Raw genomic sequence first — 17,354 nt, 5'->3', positions numbered from 1 at the left:
AGTACTTTAAATCGATCATTTAATTATATGATTAATATGTGATAATCTTTATGATCATTATCAAGTGAGGGTTAATTTGATTACAGAAATGATACCAAGGGTAAATTGGCAGATTATTTGTAAAACAATTATTGCTATTAAATTGATTGAGATATTGATTAAACAAGTCAATAAAAACTGAAAGTATCTCATCAAGAAATTAATTAATTGTTAGAGCATCTTTCCGATTAGTTTCTTCATTGTTTCTAATCACTAAATAAATGAAGTTATTAAACAGAATAATCAACTGGTTCGTTAATTTTGTTAATTGTCAATTTTTCATCAGAATCTTTGAATTTGATTTAATCGAATCAATTTGAGAACAAAAATTACAAAAACAATTAAGTAAAATTTTGAACAATATCCTAATTTCTAAGCACAGGCCATTCATGAATTAGAGAATAGATTTTCTTTTAGACAACAAATATTGTTAACTGCAAAGCCAATTACTAAAATCCTTCTAATTACTTACAAATAAGAAAAGTCTTTATAACTGAACTAGCGAGAGGCGTAAAATATTATGATAAACTCGTGGGACGTTCAAAGGTTAATTATGAGGCTGAAACTCTTAATAGGACAAAATTTGCATAAGCTACTGTAGTTACGATCTAACCAGATTAATGTATCACGATAATAACTGGGAATAGAAATGAGGAGTTTTCTAAGCATCGAAGGTGGTACAATAGTTGTACAGTTGAAGTTATGAATTCGTTAAAACTTTGGCCTCCGCCTTAAGTGTCGTTTTTTGTTTAAAATCGAAGTGTTTAGCGGACTGAAAGTATCAGTTCGAGTTAACATCCATCCAGTGAGCTACAACCAAATCAATCGTTTGTGAATAACAGTCAAAAACTATTAAAATAATAATCAAAATGAAAGTTTTCGCTGTGAGTTGAAAAAACTAATCGAATTTATTGATTCATGTATTGTCTCTGATTTAATATTGCTTTTCTCTCTCTTCGTGATTCTGTCAGATTGTCGCTCTTTTCGTTATCCTCGCTGTTTCTGCCACCATGGCTGACCCATGGAAGAAGGACAATCACTGGGGTGGTCATCATCAACACGGAAAAGTTGGATACAAAGTTGATGTAAGTTTTGTGGATTAATTAATCATATTAGTCGTTCTCATTGTTTATTTGAAATATTAAACATCTAAGGTTCATCATGGTGGTTGGGGAAAACACGACAAGGGATGGACTGAACTTTACGATTCCCGAGACAAAAGCACTGGATGGAATTTACATGGCCATGATAACGGCTACGGTCATGGTTATGGTCACAATAACTGATGGAAAAACTAAGAACTTTTAACTCAATCGGATTAACTTATTTTGTTCATCTATCTAATTTATTCTATTAATATTACAAATTTAATATGAATTCTATTTGTAATTTTAAGAAACATAAAGTCATACAAGACAATTGAATAATTTCAAATAAGTAGAATGTTGGATTTCCATGGACTTCCATTCAGATCATCAGATTATTATCACGGAACTTTTAAATTGATGACGAAAAATATCAACCAACTAGTGCAAGTATCTCGTAAGAGAAGAGCCAAAGAATTATTAGAAATTAATTGAGAGGAAAAACCTAATTTAAATTGATTTTTTGCCTTTACTGTTATTTCAAAGTTGAGACTCATCGATAAATTGAATCGGCTCATTCCTCTCACGTTTCGTTAAAAACAGGGCTTGATTAAAATGTAACATCTCTTTGGTCCTTGGGTGAATAACTTACTGTGTTTACGAAAAATGAGTAGAAATACAGATTAGTTGTTATATCGTCCGATAGATTTCACTAGAGAGATCGTTGCAACTGCAACAATTTAACCTCAAGTTTGATTGTGACCAGAATTTGATCAGCAGATTAAATAGAAGCACAATGATTAGAAAAAGATACAGGGGTGATTTAACTTGTAGATTTTGCTCCTTGTCTTGTCTATGTAATTAATAGTAAACAAAAGATTCACAGGTATTTTTTTACAGATTGTGATATTTCATATTCATAAGTTGTGTCAATCGGACGGACTTTATACTTTTCTTGAACTGTTCCAGGTCGAATGAAAGGTCGTTAAGAGCTGCAATTTAGCGTATTGAAAGTCGTATTTAACGTCGAGACGTAATCAATCATTTCCTTTTCCCATCATTTTCCGACCTCAGAAGTTTTCTGAGCCCTCTATAGCATTTTAAGCAGCGTAAATTCAAAAACTAAAGTTGTAGCAAATGGAGCCTTACGAGCAGTTGGACGGAGCCTCAAAACGAGTCGCTCTTGTAAGTGAGGAGATCTTAGTGACTTGAGTGTTTTAGTGTTCTGAGCAAGAACAATGAAATAACATTCGTTTATTTGTGAATGGCACGATTACAATTCATTCGCGGCTTGATCAGAGGAAGATCGATTAATCGATCTAATGTACCATTTCGAGGTAGAAATTTCAATTTCAACCTCAATTGAATATTCATTCACTCAGTTGAACATTGGAACAAAACAAAGAAAATAGTGACAATCAACAGCTGATGGCGTTTTTCGTAGTTTCGTTTGAGTATCCGGAGTGATATAACATCAGATGATTGCAGATCGCATGATGAGGTTTAAGCCAAAGTGTATCGCCGGAAATGAACTCATCTACTAACTTGTTTCGATAGAGCTCAGAGCATTTTCAAAGAATAAATTTGTGTGCATAGTTCGACTGTATTTTGTTTGAAATCTTCATGATTTGGTGAAATTAATATTATTAGTTGGCCGAAAAAAAGTTTATTGATAAATTTCGAATAAAATAGTAGCTCAGTTACACGATTTTAAGAGGTCTGATTACTTTTTGATTCGAACTGTTAAAGATTCTTATAATCATGATATCTCAAGAATTATTAATATTATTAATATGATCAACACTCTTTCAGATTGATTATTAATTTTCTAATTTAAGGATAAAAATATGAAACTTTTTAGTTAAAATCTGGTAGATTTTCTTTTAAATTTGAAAAATTGTCTAATGAAACTTTTCCAACTACATTAATATTATTAATTGTAATCATATGATTGTAACTCTTTCGTTATTTAAACAAATTAACCGTTAACCTTGAACCGTGCAGTTATTGATGATATTCGCAATTAATGAACACAAACGTGACCTAATTCCTTATAATGATCAAACAATCAAGTTAATCAGCAGCAGAATACAAGATTGTCTTATCTGCTACTTCCTTCGGATTAACCTGGTAACTGTAGGTTAGTCTAGCGGTTAATATAATAGTTCATTGAATCAATAAATTGCTCGCAATTAGCAAATAAACAAGTAAATATAATGATCATTTCAACGTGAACGTTTTATTAATCGATTATCGAAGATGATAAAGAGATGAAGAGATACATAAAGATAAATGAAAGACCGGAACTAAAAAAGTATATTTCATTTGGAACGTGTTGATATCGATAATCTTCAGCTACTATTTAAATTTTAGGCTTAAATAGTTGCGATAATTGTCTGAAGGAGTGAAGATACTGATGACAATAATGATGCAGATAATGATGGAAGAAGATGAAGACACCAGGAAATCTTGTTTGCTCCTTTGGTTTCATCAACGATAACTATCAATTAGCCGACAACAAATTGTTAAAACTCTAATTCTGAGTAGTTAAACTACAAAACAGAATCAAACAATCAAGGTGACATTTTATTTCAATTTAGATCTCTCAATGTTTCAAATTTAGTGTTAGATTTGATTGTTGCTGTTTCCATTAATTTGATATTTTGTTTTCTTTCAACTTACTCTTCAAATCATCATGTTTAAGTTTCATTTTGATTGTTTGCTGCTATTGACTCTTTGTGTGGTTTCCAATTCCGGTGATTATGGTCTGAATCGAGGCTCCAACGATCATGGAAATAACAACGAAATGAAAAGTAATCATCTTAATCATCAGCAATTAACAGGAAGATATGTTTCCAATGTTGGTTCGTACCGATTAACACCGGATGATGTGGCCGTTAAGACTTATCGTAACTTATATTATAAAAATCATCAACCAGTTAACCGGATTAACTCAAATGTATTGAATCCTCTTAATAGTAACAATGTTAATTTCATGAAGGGAATGAACAATCGTTTGCGAAATGGTGCCAACAATTTAATCAATTCAGCTCCAAGTTCAAGTGTAACGAAAATGATCACATCGGCAAGTACACTAACCACAAGTACTTTGTTTTCCTCGGCATCACCAGCCACACCAACGATTTCGACGACTTCACCACCAGAAAAGCCTGTTCTTGAATCGATCTCTGACTCTTTGGCTCCAATCGAGGGTCGATCAACACTTGATTCAACAATTAAATCAACAAAATCCAGACCTAAGGTTCAAATCCCTAAATCGCCTTCAACTGAATCATTTCAAGATCTAATGTCCAATATGACGATACATCCAAATGGGAATAAAATAATTCAAGATATTTATCGTGATAATGGTGAGTTATTATGATCAAAAAACAACTAACGATCAGTTTAATCATTTAATTAGAATGTGAGTTATTTAAATTCCCATGTTACTCAAGGCATAAATCAGGTCGATATGAACTTTGGGTTAATTTTAATCACTATAAGTTATATCAATAGTAATTAAGCTAATCATTGAACCAGATGAATTATTATGCTTGGAACTGATTTAGATGAACATTGAAATCAATGGACAAGTTGAATAATTATCTGATTCACTTGCGTTTCAATCTTATGAATACTATTAAAATTGAGAAAAGAAAACAAAGTCAAAAGTTAAACGATATTTAGTATAGTTATTATTTAATTATTATTAATCATCAGCACCAAATTAATTGCACCAATTTTTGCTATTCTATTGATTATTAAGCAATTTCTCATCACCTATGTTCATCACGTATCGATACAATTCAATTAATTTTCTATTTTACTTTTTACTTTGATTGTTTGTTTGATTAGTTTTCGATAATCAAGAGCGCCAGGAGCAAGTTAAACAAATGTCCAAATGGATGAGCTCGAGTCCTTCAAGTGAGATTCGTTCAGGTCCAAAATATTCGTTGACGAATCGAAATCAGAATCAACACCAACTCAATGATTCACTTCCGATTGAGAGAATCACCATTGTTCCCAAATCCACAAACCATTCGAGTGACCATGGTAATAGTCACAATGGAAAACGAGGTAAAGGTGAATCCAATCAACAGAATCAACATGCACATAATACTATCAATAAGCCGGAAGCTTTGGTCTTATCGCCTTCTCCAAGCTCATCCTCATCCTCATCTCCATCACCTTCTCCCGTTGCTGCTGCTTCTACATCGTCTAAACCTGCATCATCGGAAAATAATTTATCGACATCAGAAGATGACGAAGCAGCCTTATTGGACGATGAAGAGGGATCTGCGTCGAATGCTGAAGCAGCCGGGACCTTAAAGACTCCACCCTGTGGTAAGAATGGTCGCCATTATTGTATCTTCCGTGAAGATTATCCGATCAAAGTGGTCACTGAAGTGACTCGCTACTACAAGTGGCCATTAGAAAAGCTATTCCGTGATCTTCGTAACCAAGTGATGCCTAAATTAGCCAACGATAATTACGGAGGATTAGTTTGCGACTCAATTACTAGAGTCGTTAGACCGGGTTGGGCTCGAAATACAAATAATCGATGGTTGGTTGTAATTAATACCGATTCTTATCAACAATATGTTACTGAAGTTCTATGTCGCCATGGTTCAGGCTCTTATTGTAACTTTATCCCTCCCTGTTATCATGCTACTTGTAGACAAAGATACAACACTCAGAAGCTTCTAGTCATTGATCCATGGAATCCATACAAAGGTCCATTCTTATCTGAATTTTTATTCCCTTCTTGTTGCATTTGCCATGTTTCCGATGAATCTTTGACCTCGCCTCGTAAAACGGTGACAGTTCGACCTGATGGACGAAGTAAACTTGATGATCCACATCGATCTGGAATGACCTCAGAATCATCTACGGAAAAGATTGAGTTGTAGATCAACGAGAATCTGTTTCTTCAAATGTTCAACACTCGCGATAGAAATGAAAATCTCCCTCCGACAATTTGTATTGCTAACGATTCATTTTCTGTTTACCATTTCAATGAGATCAAATTAATTTATTTCAACTCCACTTTTAATCATTTCAACTCAAATCATTCTAACGATATAAATATTATAAACTCTCACCCTCGATTATCTGTTTCTCTCTCTCTCTCTCGATTTTCAAATGAGAATTTGAGTTTGAATAAAATTTAAATAAATTCCTTTTTTAATGGTGATAATTGAATAATCATTTAACACTAATTGTATTGCAGAATCTCATAAGTGTAATGATAAAAACGATACAATTAAAAGTAATCGTGCCTAGTATTTTGTCGGAACATGTTGAGAGTGGTAATCCCTTGACAATTGTCTCGATAAACGCCTCGGTTGGTAGGAAATACGGTTGAAGATATGATAACGGGCGAATGTAATACGGTAAAGCGGAAGTGGCCCACAGAAAACCGGAAACTGTTTCACCCATGAAAATATAACCTGTTAAGATTGAATAAGTGAACGTGATGTCAAAACCAAATGTCGCAAATAGGAATGAGACTAATACTGAGCTAGTTTGACTTAGCGACAATAAAAACCAACCAAAGAGAAATGGCCCTGGATAAATGGTCGACGATAAAATGATTGGTAACAAGAGGATAATTAGACTCGATAGGACAGGTAATATACAGGTAATCAGATAGGCGATTAGCAATAATTGGAAGGGAGATAATCCAGTGGATAGAGTTCGTTCCAAAAGGGAAGGTCGTCTTTCTGAATATAAAACTGGCAGCGCATAAGTTAAGGTCACAATAGAAGAAACGAAGAAAATTGATCTTGGAAGATGATGATTGGCTTGATTGAAAAAATCGTTCGCTTTTGGTTTACCAATGATTGCTTTTTCTTTGATTATTGGTTGATTACCTATCGCTGGATTAACTTTTGCTTGTCTTAGTACCGACCAAGTCCAATTATTTGTCGATTGTTGTAAAAGAGACTCAATCAGATCGTTGTATATTGTGTTGAGGCCACTTGATATGTATTGAACTCGAGCTGAATTCATTATTGTTTCATTTGGTAAATCATGATCGGTTTCAGCTCCAGGGAAACGGTAACGAGATATGAGTGTGAAATTTTCAGGAATCAAAAGGTAACCATGAATCGATGATTTTTTGGTCTCAGAATCGGCAATCGAGGTTGAATTGTACAACTTTAACGAGATTGGATAAGTATTGTAAATTTGAATAAGATCAGTGGTCGAAAGTAATTTGTCTTTAATAACCAGGCCTAAGTTAATTAGATTTGGTGTTTGTCCAAAGCAATATGAGAAAAGGATAATTAAAATTAATATTGATATCACATAAGAAACTATTGATCCATAAGACGCGATGTATTGGTTAATCATTCTGTCTGCGAGTGATTTACATTTGAAAGCGTAATTGTAACAGTCAATTAGGCTTAATGATGATGATTTATGAGCCAAGCTGATTAAAGGATCAATTAAGTATGGATTACACACTTGATGTAGAAATTGATCTTTTAGAGTCAATTGTTGATTAGAACTATTATTTTGGGGCAAAGGTTGTTCACATTGATTGAGAATTAGTTGATTGTTGTTTCTGCTGGACAGAATTAACTTGATGAAAGCTTCTTCCAATGTGTTAACCTTTAAATTGTCCATAATTAACTTTGGTGATCCTTTTTCTATGATTCGACCGTTTCTCATGAAAGCGATTGAATTTGCTATTCTTGCCTCTTCAATGTAGTGAGTGGTCATCACAACTGTTGACCTTTTGTGAAGACAAAGTTGATTCAGTAATTTGATTAGTTTAACTCTGATTACTGGATCACAACCAGCGGAAGGTTCGTCGAGCAATAGCAATTTAGGCTGGTGGATTATTGCACAAACGAAGGACACTCGGCGTTTTTCACCACCACTTAGATTAACGATAAGACAAGATTCGTTAGGAAGATTAAGGTAATTAGAGAGTTGATTGTATGAGGTACGAATGTCATGTAACGACATCGAGTGAAGAGAACCAAAGTAAAATATTGTCTCTGTAATCGATAAATTGTCAAATAGATCAATGTTCTGTGGCATATAACCAATCAATTGATGGTCAACTCTTTCGACGGGCTCACCCAAAACGGTCAAGTTACCAGAAGACACTTTAATCAGACCTGCGATACACTTAAGGAAAGTTGTCTTGCCACAACCCGAAGGACCGATTATACCGAAAAAATTTGATTCACCGATAGTTAGATTAATATTATTAAGAACTATATCCAATCCTGATTTAATTGAATTTCGGGTAACAAATAGATTCTCAGATGAAACAATTGATTGAGAATCGGGTTTAGGCAAAGATGTTGATGGCTGATAATTAGTATGAGAATCGCTGTTAATATCGTTGGTTTCACATTTCATGTTGATAATTGAAAAATAAGATGAATCGTTTTCATTCAGTTCTAATTCATTCATGATTGACACTTTAAACGATAATTAAAAAAGAAACGTTTAATTTAATTCCTTAATTGACTCTAGAAAAATTGAATAAAAAGAGTTTCGAAAGAGGAAATGATTGTTTCTCTTTTCGACAAACTGTTAATTATTCACAAATTTGATTAATAGGATTTTCTCTCTATCGTTTCTCTTTCGATTTTTGTTTCGACATTTCATGTTCGATAAACAAGGAAGTAGATTTAATTCAAAACTAACGATTATTAAATTGCACTTGGAAGCAGTTAATCATTGGCCCAATCAAACCAGCGGTTATTATCCAATCTAATTAAATTTAATTTCTCTCAAATATCCAAATTAATTGAATCAATGTTTCTATTTTTCATAAGCTTAATGTTCACAATGACAGTTCAATTCACCAGTGCGGCTATTTGACAATTGTCCTTACTTTTCATCGAAAAATTCGCACGAGTTGATCTGAAGATAATCCCTCGTAACGAAATAGTAAAAATTAACAATTTTATTCGCAAACTTTGAGTGGCCGAGATAAAAGTCGAATTTACAATTAAAAACTGATTGGAATACAATTTGTGAATAAAAGATTTCAATGATTGGAATAGGTTCTGTTACTTGCAATATATTCCATGAGTTATGGAATTAAAATCGCTCTTGGAATTTAAAGTGACCCTTTTAATAGTCTTTCTCGAGCTAAAGCGGCAACAACGAGTCCAGCTCCTTTACCACTTCCATCTTCGGCAAGAAAATGGTCAAATTTTCGTCCCGGGGCCAATTCTTTGATAAAGTCGGTCATTAGTTTAGGGACTTTCGGGTGATGTTTGTATAAAGATCCATCGATAGCGATCTTGGTCAATGGTTTATCGATTCTCTCGATTAAAGTTGAAAGAACTAAATGAAGTTAAGAGAAATGAGTGACCATAGACTCGAATAAGTGATGATTTGTACTACTCACGAATTCCGATAAACAAGGCCGTTCGAACTGATAAAATGGCACAAATGTATTTGACGATTTCAACGTCATCATTTGAGAAATTAGCGTATCCAAGATTCTTAGTGATGATTTCCTTGGTTTTGGCATTATTTTCGTCTCTGTAAATAGATGAATGAATAACAATTAAACACAATCATTGCCAAAAATGAACGGTTACAATTAATTTACTCGCATCATCTTTTGGTACAAGTAAACTTACCCTTCAATTGTGGAAATATGTTCAGCAGTAAATGAATCCTTGTTTTTCAATTGTTCGGTGACTTTACCGTTGAATAGAAGTCCTTTTGATGCCACTTCGATCATCACGCGTCGGGCGAGATCACCAATGAAAACTCCAGAAAATAACTTTTCATATCTATAGATGGAGGAAGATAATCATCGAGAGATTTTATTTGTAAGAAAAAACAAAAGTTCTCGAGAAACTTACGAAAAAGATCCTGGAAAAAGAGAATCTTGATCGACTTCTTTATCGAATGATGTTTTAGCGAAATCAATACAACCATTATCACCGAATCCTCCACATTCAAGGTTGATTAAGACTCTTTCTGACCCGAGATTTGTATTCTTCTTGAAACTTGTAACTTTCTCCACCTTCTCCAGGTAACATGCATTGAACCCACTTCCCATGATGACTCCAACACCACAGTCTTGATCGAGGTAAATTCCTTTGACCAAAGTACCACTCGAATCGTTCAAAATGGCTGCAACACGAATGTTAAGTCCCTTTCGGTCGATCGACTTTTGCAAAGATTCAGCAGCATTTTGACCGATTGCGTCTTTTATATCGTAACTTTTGGTCCATGTAACCAATTTACCGACATCAATGGCCTCTTGTTTCATCGGATACGAAAAAGTGAATCCCAATAATGTTGTTTGGTCCTTTAATCTTGGATAATCTTCCATGAAACTACCAACACATTCAGTGATATGATTGAATAACTATAATTAAGTGCGAAAATTAATCAGATTTTAAATTCATTATTGTTTACATTTTATTTTCTCGAGTGTTCAAACATCTCAAGTTTATGATTAATTAAACATCTCAAGGAATCATCTTCTTATCAAATGTCCTTCAAATGACAGAACCAACTTTAATCTTACTACTCGACAAATTAATCGAAAGAAAATAAATCACATGTAAATTAATCTGCATTAGTAATTGAATTTAGAAGCAACAATTAATAATCATAAATATGAATAAGATAAAGTGAATTTTTCAGTTAAAATTGCTCTCAAGCTACAAGGGTTTGATGAGAAGAGAAAGAAAGAAAAAGGCAATTATATTGAATAATTCTCATTAAACACGTACAAAAACACGGGTATGTTATCTGCTTGTATCAATATAAGAAATCTACTTAGTAACTCTGAGCAATCAGAATAACGATTGACTCGTTCTAATCAAAGTTGTGGTTGATTTAAACGACCTGAAGTTCATTGGTCACATTTGATTGTATGAAAACAAAACTGTACATAAAAAATACTCAAGGTGATGAGAAATGACGGTAATCATGAGAATCCTGAACATCACTGGAGACTAATCAAGTTTGGTGACGTCTTTTGATTAACCTTGAGAGTATCAGTAATTAGTGGATATTTGATATGAAAAGATTTAAATATTGATCAACGTACAAAAAGATAAGCTCATATCTGTTGAACTAAATCTACAATTAACATGGTTCACTTAATTGACAATCGTTTCCATTGGTTGTCATGTTTTTCCTCATTGTTAATTTTATCTCTTGGGAAAAAATCATTGGAAATGAACAACTCACAATCAAATCAACACCTTTTAAATGAATCAACAATTAGATAATACAATGAACGAGAGACTGATAAGCTCATTGATGTGGACACGGTGACAAAGAACTTAGTTAATTAACTAACCATTTCCGATGTTCCTTTCCGCAGTTCATCAGGAATATCGTAATACTTGACGTTGAATTGGTCAGATTGATTTGGACTCAATGTTGAGAGACAAACACGGAAATTGGTTGATCCTAAATCGAGTGACAGAAAGTCACCAATTTCTTGACCATTGGGCAGATTCACGATGTATGTGTTTATCATGTGTAAGGAACACTCTTTACTTCCAGCTTTGGATGGATCATTTAATCCCAGGTTAATCTCATAAAGAAATTTCTCTCTAATCCCATTCAATTGATCTTTAGTTAACTTAAATCCTTTGGTGATTTCATTTACCTGGAAAAACAATTTCTTTCTTCAACAATTGATTCTTTATAAAGTTGAATTCTAATCAAATCTCTTACCTGTTTTTCCAACGATTCGTCGGATAATTTCAATATGGGATTATGGAAGGACGAGGATTCAAGAAGATGAGCCATTGGAACAGCAAGAAAACAGAAAATCAACTTTTACCAAAACAAGTCAAGTATTTGATCAGAACTGAGAAGTTACAGAGAAGGAGAATGAAGACAAGATAAGAGAGAAGAGAGTGAGATAGAGAGATAGAGAGAAATTGAGTGAGAAAAGTGAGATTAAAACGATTGCGAAATGATCATGATGATGATTAACTAATCAACGAAAACAAAGTGAATTAAGATCGCGATTAGTAGAGGTAAAGAAGGTCCTTCTTTTCATCAAACTGTTGATTTGGTTTCTTTTTCTTTATTGGATTAATTTCGTACTAGAAGATTTTTCTAATTGTTAACTGATTAAGTTAATCATAAGCAATTAATCATCTCTCTTGATTTATACTTGAGATATTAATGTCTATGATATTGGTATTAGAAACGTTATATGGGTTATATTTTAATTACTTGATAAACAATAACAATCAGAGAGACAATTAACTCTAGTTTACCAATTTTCATGCTGAACAATTAACTTTATCTTGTTGTGCTCGAAAAGTTCATTAAATGTTAATTGCTTTTGGATCATTGATTTGTTAATCCAAATCGTTAAGGTAAAAAATTTCACAAAGAATTTATTTCCAATTAATCTTAATTAACCTGTTGGTTGATTTCGATCCCTTGATTTAATGGAATCAGATTAATCTGGTTCCAAATGAATTATATAATTAACTAGGTAACATTTTCCATTCCTGATAATTATCAAATCTCGAGGCAATCAACTATCTAATTGTCCTTGAGAAAATACTTGAAACAAGAATCATCTTTGGTCTTTTCCCAAATTATATAATCAACTAAATCGCTCCAGGCGATTTAAGGATGTAAACAATATATTAATTATTAGTTTCACTGAAAGAATATGAATCAATTTTCAACAAGGTAAACAATTCAATCAATTAGTTGTTAACTCATGATTATTTTCATTGATTAAATTACTGATTGAAATCATATGATTACTTTGATTCGATGATTGACTTTTAATTGCATCAAATTTGTATCTTTTTTGGCGAACCCGATTTTCTAATTGGCTGGTGTTTAAATCTTTCTCTTGTTACTTAATTACTTTTCTTACTAATTGTAAATTAGTTTAATTAATTGAAATTTTCTCTTATGTAAAAGTTTCTTAATCTTCCCTTCACCTTGTTCATTTCTATTCTTTTTCATTTGCAGGATATTTTTAGAATTATTCAGCTAACAAGTGACTTGTTGCTCTATTTTTGTTAATCTTCACTTTCATTACACTTAACATCTTAATTGTTAACGTTTAACATGTTGAGAATCCACAATTGTGATTGCAAATTGATTGTGATTAATTTTTACTCTTTTCTAGTCTCAAATTTAGTTCAGTTTTCATGATCACATTGAACACTCAACCTTTCGTACCAATGTGACCCTCGTTTTTAATCATTTCTGGCTAATTATTTATCTAATTGTTGTTTTTTCAACATCATGGATCCGAAATGTTCATCTACAAGTGGTTTCGTTAAATTAATCATCTATTTTTTGATATTGATTAGTCTTTCTTGTGAAGTGGAAGGTGATGTTTTCCCAGGTCAACAAAGGCCTCGTTATGGGTCAACTAAATGTCGAGGTTCCAATTCAAGACTCGGATTCAATCCTGATATTCCGAGAATGGCTCATCCTAATAATGGGGACACAATATTTCCAGGTAAGTTGATCAGTTGATTAACTGAATTAATGGTTAGAATTATGGCTCTTTTATTAATACATGGACAATTCACCTAATTTTTATTGAAATGTTTCAGCTTCTGTAAGGATGTCCTGTAATCGACGATTTCCTGGTTTTTATATGGACAAAATTTCTGGAGACGGAGGTTTCAAGATAACTGTTGTCGATGCAGATCAATATTATACTCCTGGCAAATCGTATGAAGGTGATGGTCACTTTGTTTATTTTTCGTTGATAAATATTAATTATCTTTTCAATTACCTCTATAGTTAAACTCGGTGGTTCCCAACAGTTTAATTTATTTCAATTAGTTCTAGAAAACGGAGGTCCACCGCCTGATTCTGAGGCCGAAATCAGCCAAACTCTCAGAGTTGATGTTGGAAGATTCATGGTAAACTAGTTGTTGGTTATTGGTCTTGATTCCTATTAATCAACTGTTTCTTTCAAATTGTTTAGTTATATCAAGATGCAACAACTCGATATTCTGACGATTGTCCCAATTCTGTTATGCACTCAGCGAATATCACCAAATTCAATATTCGAGTCAGTTGGAGAGCTCCGCCATCAGGGTCTGGTTGTGTTCTGATGAAGTATGTTAACATTTGATTGTGATTTGCTAATATTTTCTCGAATTAATCAATTTAATTGTACTTTGCATCTCAAGAGCGTCAATTGCTGCTGCACCAGAGATTTGGTTCAGTGATGATGGAGGACTAACTCGTCGATTATGTCCTGATACGTCTTTGTCCATTGATGAACAACCAGAAATTCTTGGTCAATGTGATGCTTGCGACGAAGCTAAATATCAATTATTATTCAGAGTACTTTGGTCTAAATTCACTCATCCGAAGCATATTCCCGATAAGTGGTTGTCATATTTTTCTAGTTTAATTGGTGCTTCACATTCAAATGAATATCGAATGTGGGAATACGATGGTTACGCTTCGAAAGGATTAAAACAATTGGCCGAAGATGGAAACACAGAACTTCTCAAGGCAGAGATTCGAGAAAGTGTATCAAAGATAAGGTAAAAAAATCGACGATGAACTGATCTGAATGACACTAAATGAGTTTTCATTTTATCTTTCATTCGAATGGAATTAGAACAATCATCAAGGGCCGAGCTCTGGGATTGAATGACCATCGAGGTCAAACATTTGCGATCTTCAGAGTTGATCGGGTTAATCATTTACTTTCTTTTATATCGAAACTTGGTCCAAGTCCCGATTGGTTTGTTGGTGTTTCTGCGTTCGAATTGTGTTTGAGAAATGGTTCATGGTTATCGGAAAGAACCATGAACCTTTATCTCTGGGATGCTGGAACATCTTCTGGAGATTCTTACCAATCTAATCCTCGACCTACTCTTCCACCGGAAAGAATTCATATGATAACATCATCATGGCCTGGAGATGAAGGTCAGTCACCGTTTTACGATTCCACGGGTGCGAGAATCAAACCGTTTGCTCAAATCACAGTCAAAAGATTGAGAACTTACCCAAGAACTTGCGAGGATCGCGGAAGTTCATCCAACAAATTCAGTCAGAACAATTCAGGAGATATCGAAGAGCCGTTAATCACTGATAAGAGACGTAAGTTTAATTTTCACCATAATGATCAATTGATGTTTCATAATAATAATTAATTGACTTTTCCATGATCAGCTGAATGTTCAGTTTCTGCATGGACATTAATGCCTTGTATTGGTGAGCCATACGAAGCTGGTGAACAGATTCGTAATCGATCATATATCAATCCTTCAGCAGCACAATTAATGGGTTGTCAGAATATCTTGACTGATAAAATACCCTGTATGCCAGGGTGCAATGGGGAAAATATCTGTTCATTGTCTGAATGGGGACCTTGGAGTAGATGTGATACAACTTGTGGCAGAGGAAAACGTAATCGTCGTCGACATTTCATTCATCATGAAGCGGGTGTTTATTGTGATTCATCATCATTAATTGAATCAGAGGAGTGTCATGAATGGAGTGATGATTGTTCAGCAAAAGAAGCACTGGAAAACGCAATGGAAGATCCGAGATGTGCGACTACCCCTTGGGACGATTGGTCACAATGTTCAGTAAATTGTGGCCTTGGTCGAAAGTATCGTAATCGATATTACCTAACTCCTAAATCAGCAGAATTTTGTACCAAAGAATTACATCAAGAGATCAATTGTCAAATGGGAGTCAAAAATTGTGACCCAAGTGAAAATGTTAATCTTCCGGTGGCAGAACCAAAATTAAAGGCAACGGGTAAATCATTTTTCACCTTAGCCAATTAATTAATTGTTCAACTTTCACAATAATCAATGAAAATCATTTCTCTGTGTACTTTTGTCGATTAGATGTTTGTCTCAAGCCACTGAACACCGGTGATCTCTGTTTAACGGCCATGTTGAAAGATCCGATTCGCCGTTGGTACTACGATCAACCGACTGGACTTTGTTTACCCTTTAATTTCACCGGATGTGAGGATATGTCCAACAATTTCATGTCCCAACAAGATTGTGAGATATTATGTCGACAAATGCTCAACTCGGAAGGAACTGTTGTCACTAATTAAGTCGATCAATTTGATAAAACACTATTGATATTTCACATTTACTTGGATAAAGTTCAACTTGGGTTGGAATCAAATTGTTATTTAGGTGGTGAAATAATTGATTGCAAGAAATTATGATAATTTAATTTAATTCTTTATTCTCAACCAAATCAAACGAATGATCAAATATAATTTGATTACATTGAATAATTAAATGATTTGTTGTCTCCGGTGTTTGGAAGGCATTTCGTTGATTCAGTTGTTTGTTTCTTTTTCATCGTGATGGTCACATTGCTCTTCCGGCGGATGTGATTCTTCGTGACAATGGCCTCCGGCATCTTTATCCTCGCAAGGGTGTTCGTGACACTTGTCGGTCTCACAAATTGTCTCCTCACAATGAGTATCTTCACAACATGGATCAGTAACAGTGGCAGCGGCGGAATCGATTTCACTTGAAGACATTTTGGTCGAAACAATTAAGTTGATTGGCAGTTGAAAGAATTAAAATATTAATCAATTGGTTGGAATTGCAAGTTGATTGTGATGATTATTGATGGAGAATCAATCAGTTTATATACTGGTGACAAAATTAATTAATCACAAGGATGAAGACGAAAAACAATCAAATGAAAGAGAAAACAAAAGCTTCCGTAATTAAATGAGTCTAAGGACAATTAAGAAAGAAACTCTTTCTTTTCTCTTTCTTTTTCTCTTTCTTTTTCTCTTTCTTTATAACTTTTTTCAAAGAGAAAAAGCAAAATCAATGTTGACTAATTTCTGTTTGATTTTTTCAATTTAATTTATTGATTATCATTGTTTAACCATCGAATTAATTTGTTACGTTCGATGCCTTAATTGACGTTTTAATTGTGTTAGTAAACATCATTTTCCAATCAATTTGTTTTCATTTATTGTTTTTCCCCTTTACGTGATATTTATGCTTCTAATTGTTGTTTAATTGTTGATTAGACAATTGTGATTGTCTTTGTCATTTAAATTAACCTTGATCTCTATTGGTTTCTACTTTTTTTTCATCATTAATTTAGTTACAGTCATTTAATTTGTCTGCACTCTTAACCTGAGTTTTCATTCAGTTTTAATTGCTTGACTGTAAAGATAAAATTACAACTTGAATTTGCCAATCTAATTCCTTAATTAAATATTATTACAATTTTCAATTCCTCAATCAATGTGAATTTTTTTAC

The 17,354-nt window shown here is 33.5% G+C and overlaps 4 protein-coding genes across 4 annotated transcripts; 2 read left to right on the top strand and 2 right to left on the bottom strand.

The window, feature by feature from the left end:
* Positions 1-3,659: 3,659 nt before the first annotated feature.
* LOC128397068 (protein spaetzle 4-like) lies at positions 3,660-6,324 on the top strand. Its single transcript, XM_053357736.1, has 2 exons — positions 3,660-4,495; positions 4,983-6,324. Exons 1-2 carry the CDS (start codon positions 3,820-3,822, stop codon positions 6,035-6,037), a joined length of 1,731 nt encoding a protein of 576 aa, XP_053213711.1. The 5' UTR covers positions 3,660-3,819; the 3' UTR covers positions 6,038-6,324.
* Positions 6,325-6,332: 8 nt separating this feature from the next.
* On the bottom strand, positions 6,333-8,558 carry LOC128397016 (ABC transporter G family member 23-like). Its single transcript, XM_053357680.1, has one exon. It carries the CDS (start codon positions 8,556-8,558, stop codon positions 6,333-6,335), a length of 2,226 nt encoding a protein of 741 aa, XP_053213655.1.
* Positions 8,559-9,039: 481 nt separating this feature from the next.
* Positions 9,040-12,118, bottom strand: LOC128397069 (hexokinase HKDC1-like). The gene is made up of 6 exons (XM_053357737.1): positions 11,814-12,118; positions 11,431-11,745; positions 9,974-10,485; positions 9,746-9,901; positions 9,508-9,644; positions 9,040-9,443 (listed from the first exon to the last, which is right to left on the bottom strand). The coding sequence occupies exons 1-6, from the start codon at positions 11,886-11,888 to the stop codon at positions 9,214-9,216; spliced, it is 1,425 nt and encodes a 474-aa protein (XP_053213712.1). The 5' UTR covers positions 11,889-12,118; the 3' UTR covers positions 9,040-9,213.
* A 484-nt stretch (positions 12,119-12,602) lies between these two features.
* Positions 12,603-17,046, top strand: LOC128397066 (spondin-1-like). The gene is made up of 8 exons (XM_053357734.1): positions 12,603-13,584; positions 13,682-13,810; positions 13,875-13,996; positions 14,062-14,195; positions 14,270-14,632; positions 14,710-15,194; positions 15,267-15,860; positions 15,953-17,046. The coding sequence occupies exons 1-8, from the start codon at positions 13,365-13,367 to the stop codon at positions 16,168-16,170; spliced, it is 2,265 nt and encodes a 754-aa protein (XP_053213709.1). The 5' UTR covers positions 12,603-13,364; the 3' UTR covers positions 16,171-17,046.
* Positions 17,047-17,354: the final 308 nt, after the last annotated feature.

The sequence above is a fragment of the Panonychus citri genome, unplaced genomic scaffold (assembly GCF_014898815.1).
Source record: "Panonychus citri isolate SS breed McGregor unplaced genomic scaffold, ASM1489881v1 Contig00028, whole genome shotgun sequence".
Lineage (NCBI taxonomy): Eukaryota > Metazoa > Arthropoda > Arachnida > Trombidiformes > Tetranychidae > Panonychus > Panonychus citri.
Note: the sequence above shows the minus strand (reverse complement) of the source record. Positions and strands in the feature narration are given on the sequence as shown.

What these genes read in the sequence shown, in the direction of transcription:
- LOC128397016 (XM_053357680.1), bottom strand. Translation starts at nt 8,558, where the DNA reads ATGAATGAATTAGAACTGAATGAAAACGATTCATCTTATTTTTCAATT.
- LOC128397066 (XM_053357734.1), top strand. Translation starts at nt 13,365, where the DNA reads ATGGATCCGAAATGTTCATCTACAAGTGGTTTCGTTAAATTAATCATC. An exon ending in TGGGGACACAATATTTCCAG is followed by an intron (nt 13,585 to 13,681) that starts GTAAGTTGATCA and finishes GAAATGTTTCAG; the next exon opens with CTTCTGTAAGGATGTCCTGT. An exon ending in ACCAAAATTAAAGGCAACGG is followed by an intron (nt 15,861 to 15,952) that starts GTAAATCATTTT and finishes TTTGTCGATTAG; the next exon opens with ATGTTTGTCTCAAGCCACTG.
- LOC128397068 (XM_053357736.1), top strand. Translation starts at nt 3,820, where the DNA reads ATGTTTAAGTTTCATTTTGATTGTTTGCTGCTATTGACTCTTTGTGTG. An exon ending in AGATATTTATCGTGATAATG is followed by an intron (nt 4,496 to 4,982) that starts GTGAGTTATTAT and finishes TTGTTTGATTAG; the next exon opens with TTTTCGATAATCAAGAGCGC.
- LOC128397069 (XM_053357737.1), bottom strand. Translation starts at nt 11,888, where the DNA reads ATGGCTCATCTTCTTGAATCCTCGTCCTTCCATAATCCCATATTGAAA. An exon ending in ACGAATCGTTGGAAAAACAG is followed by an intron (nt 11,746 to 11,813) that starts GTAAGAGATTTG and finishes TTGTTTTTCCAG; the next exon opens with GTAAATGAAATCACCAAAGG. An exon ending in CTTTTTCCAGGATCTTTTTC is followed by an intron (nt 9,902 to 9,973) that starts GTAAGTTTCTCG and finishes CTCCATCTATAG; the next exon opens with ATATGAAAAGTTATTTTCTG.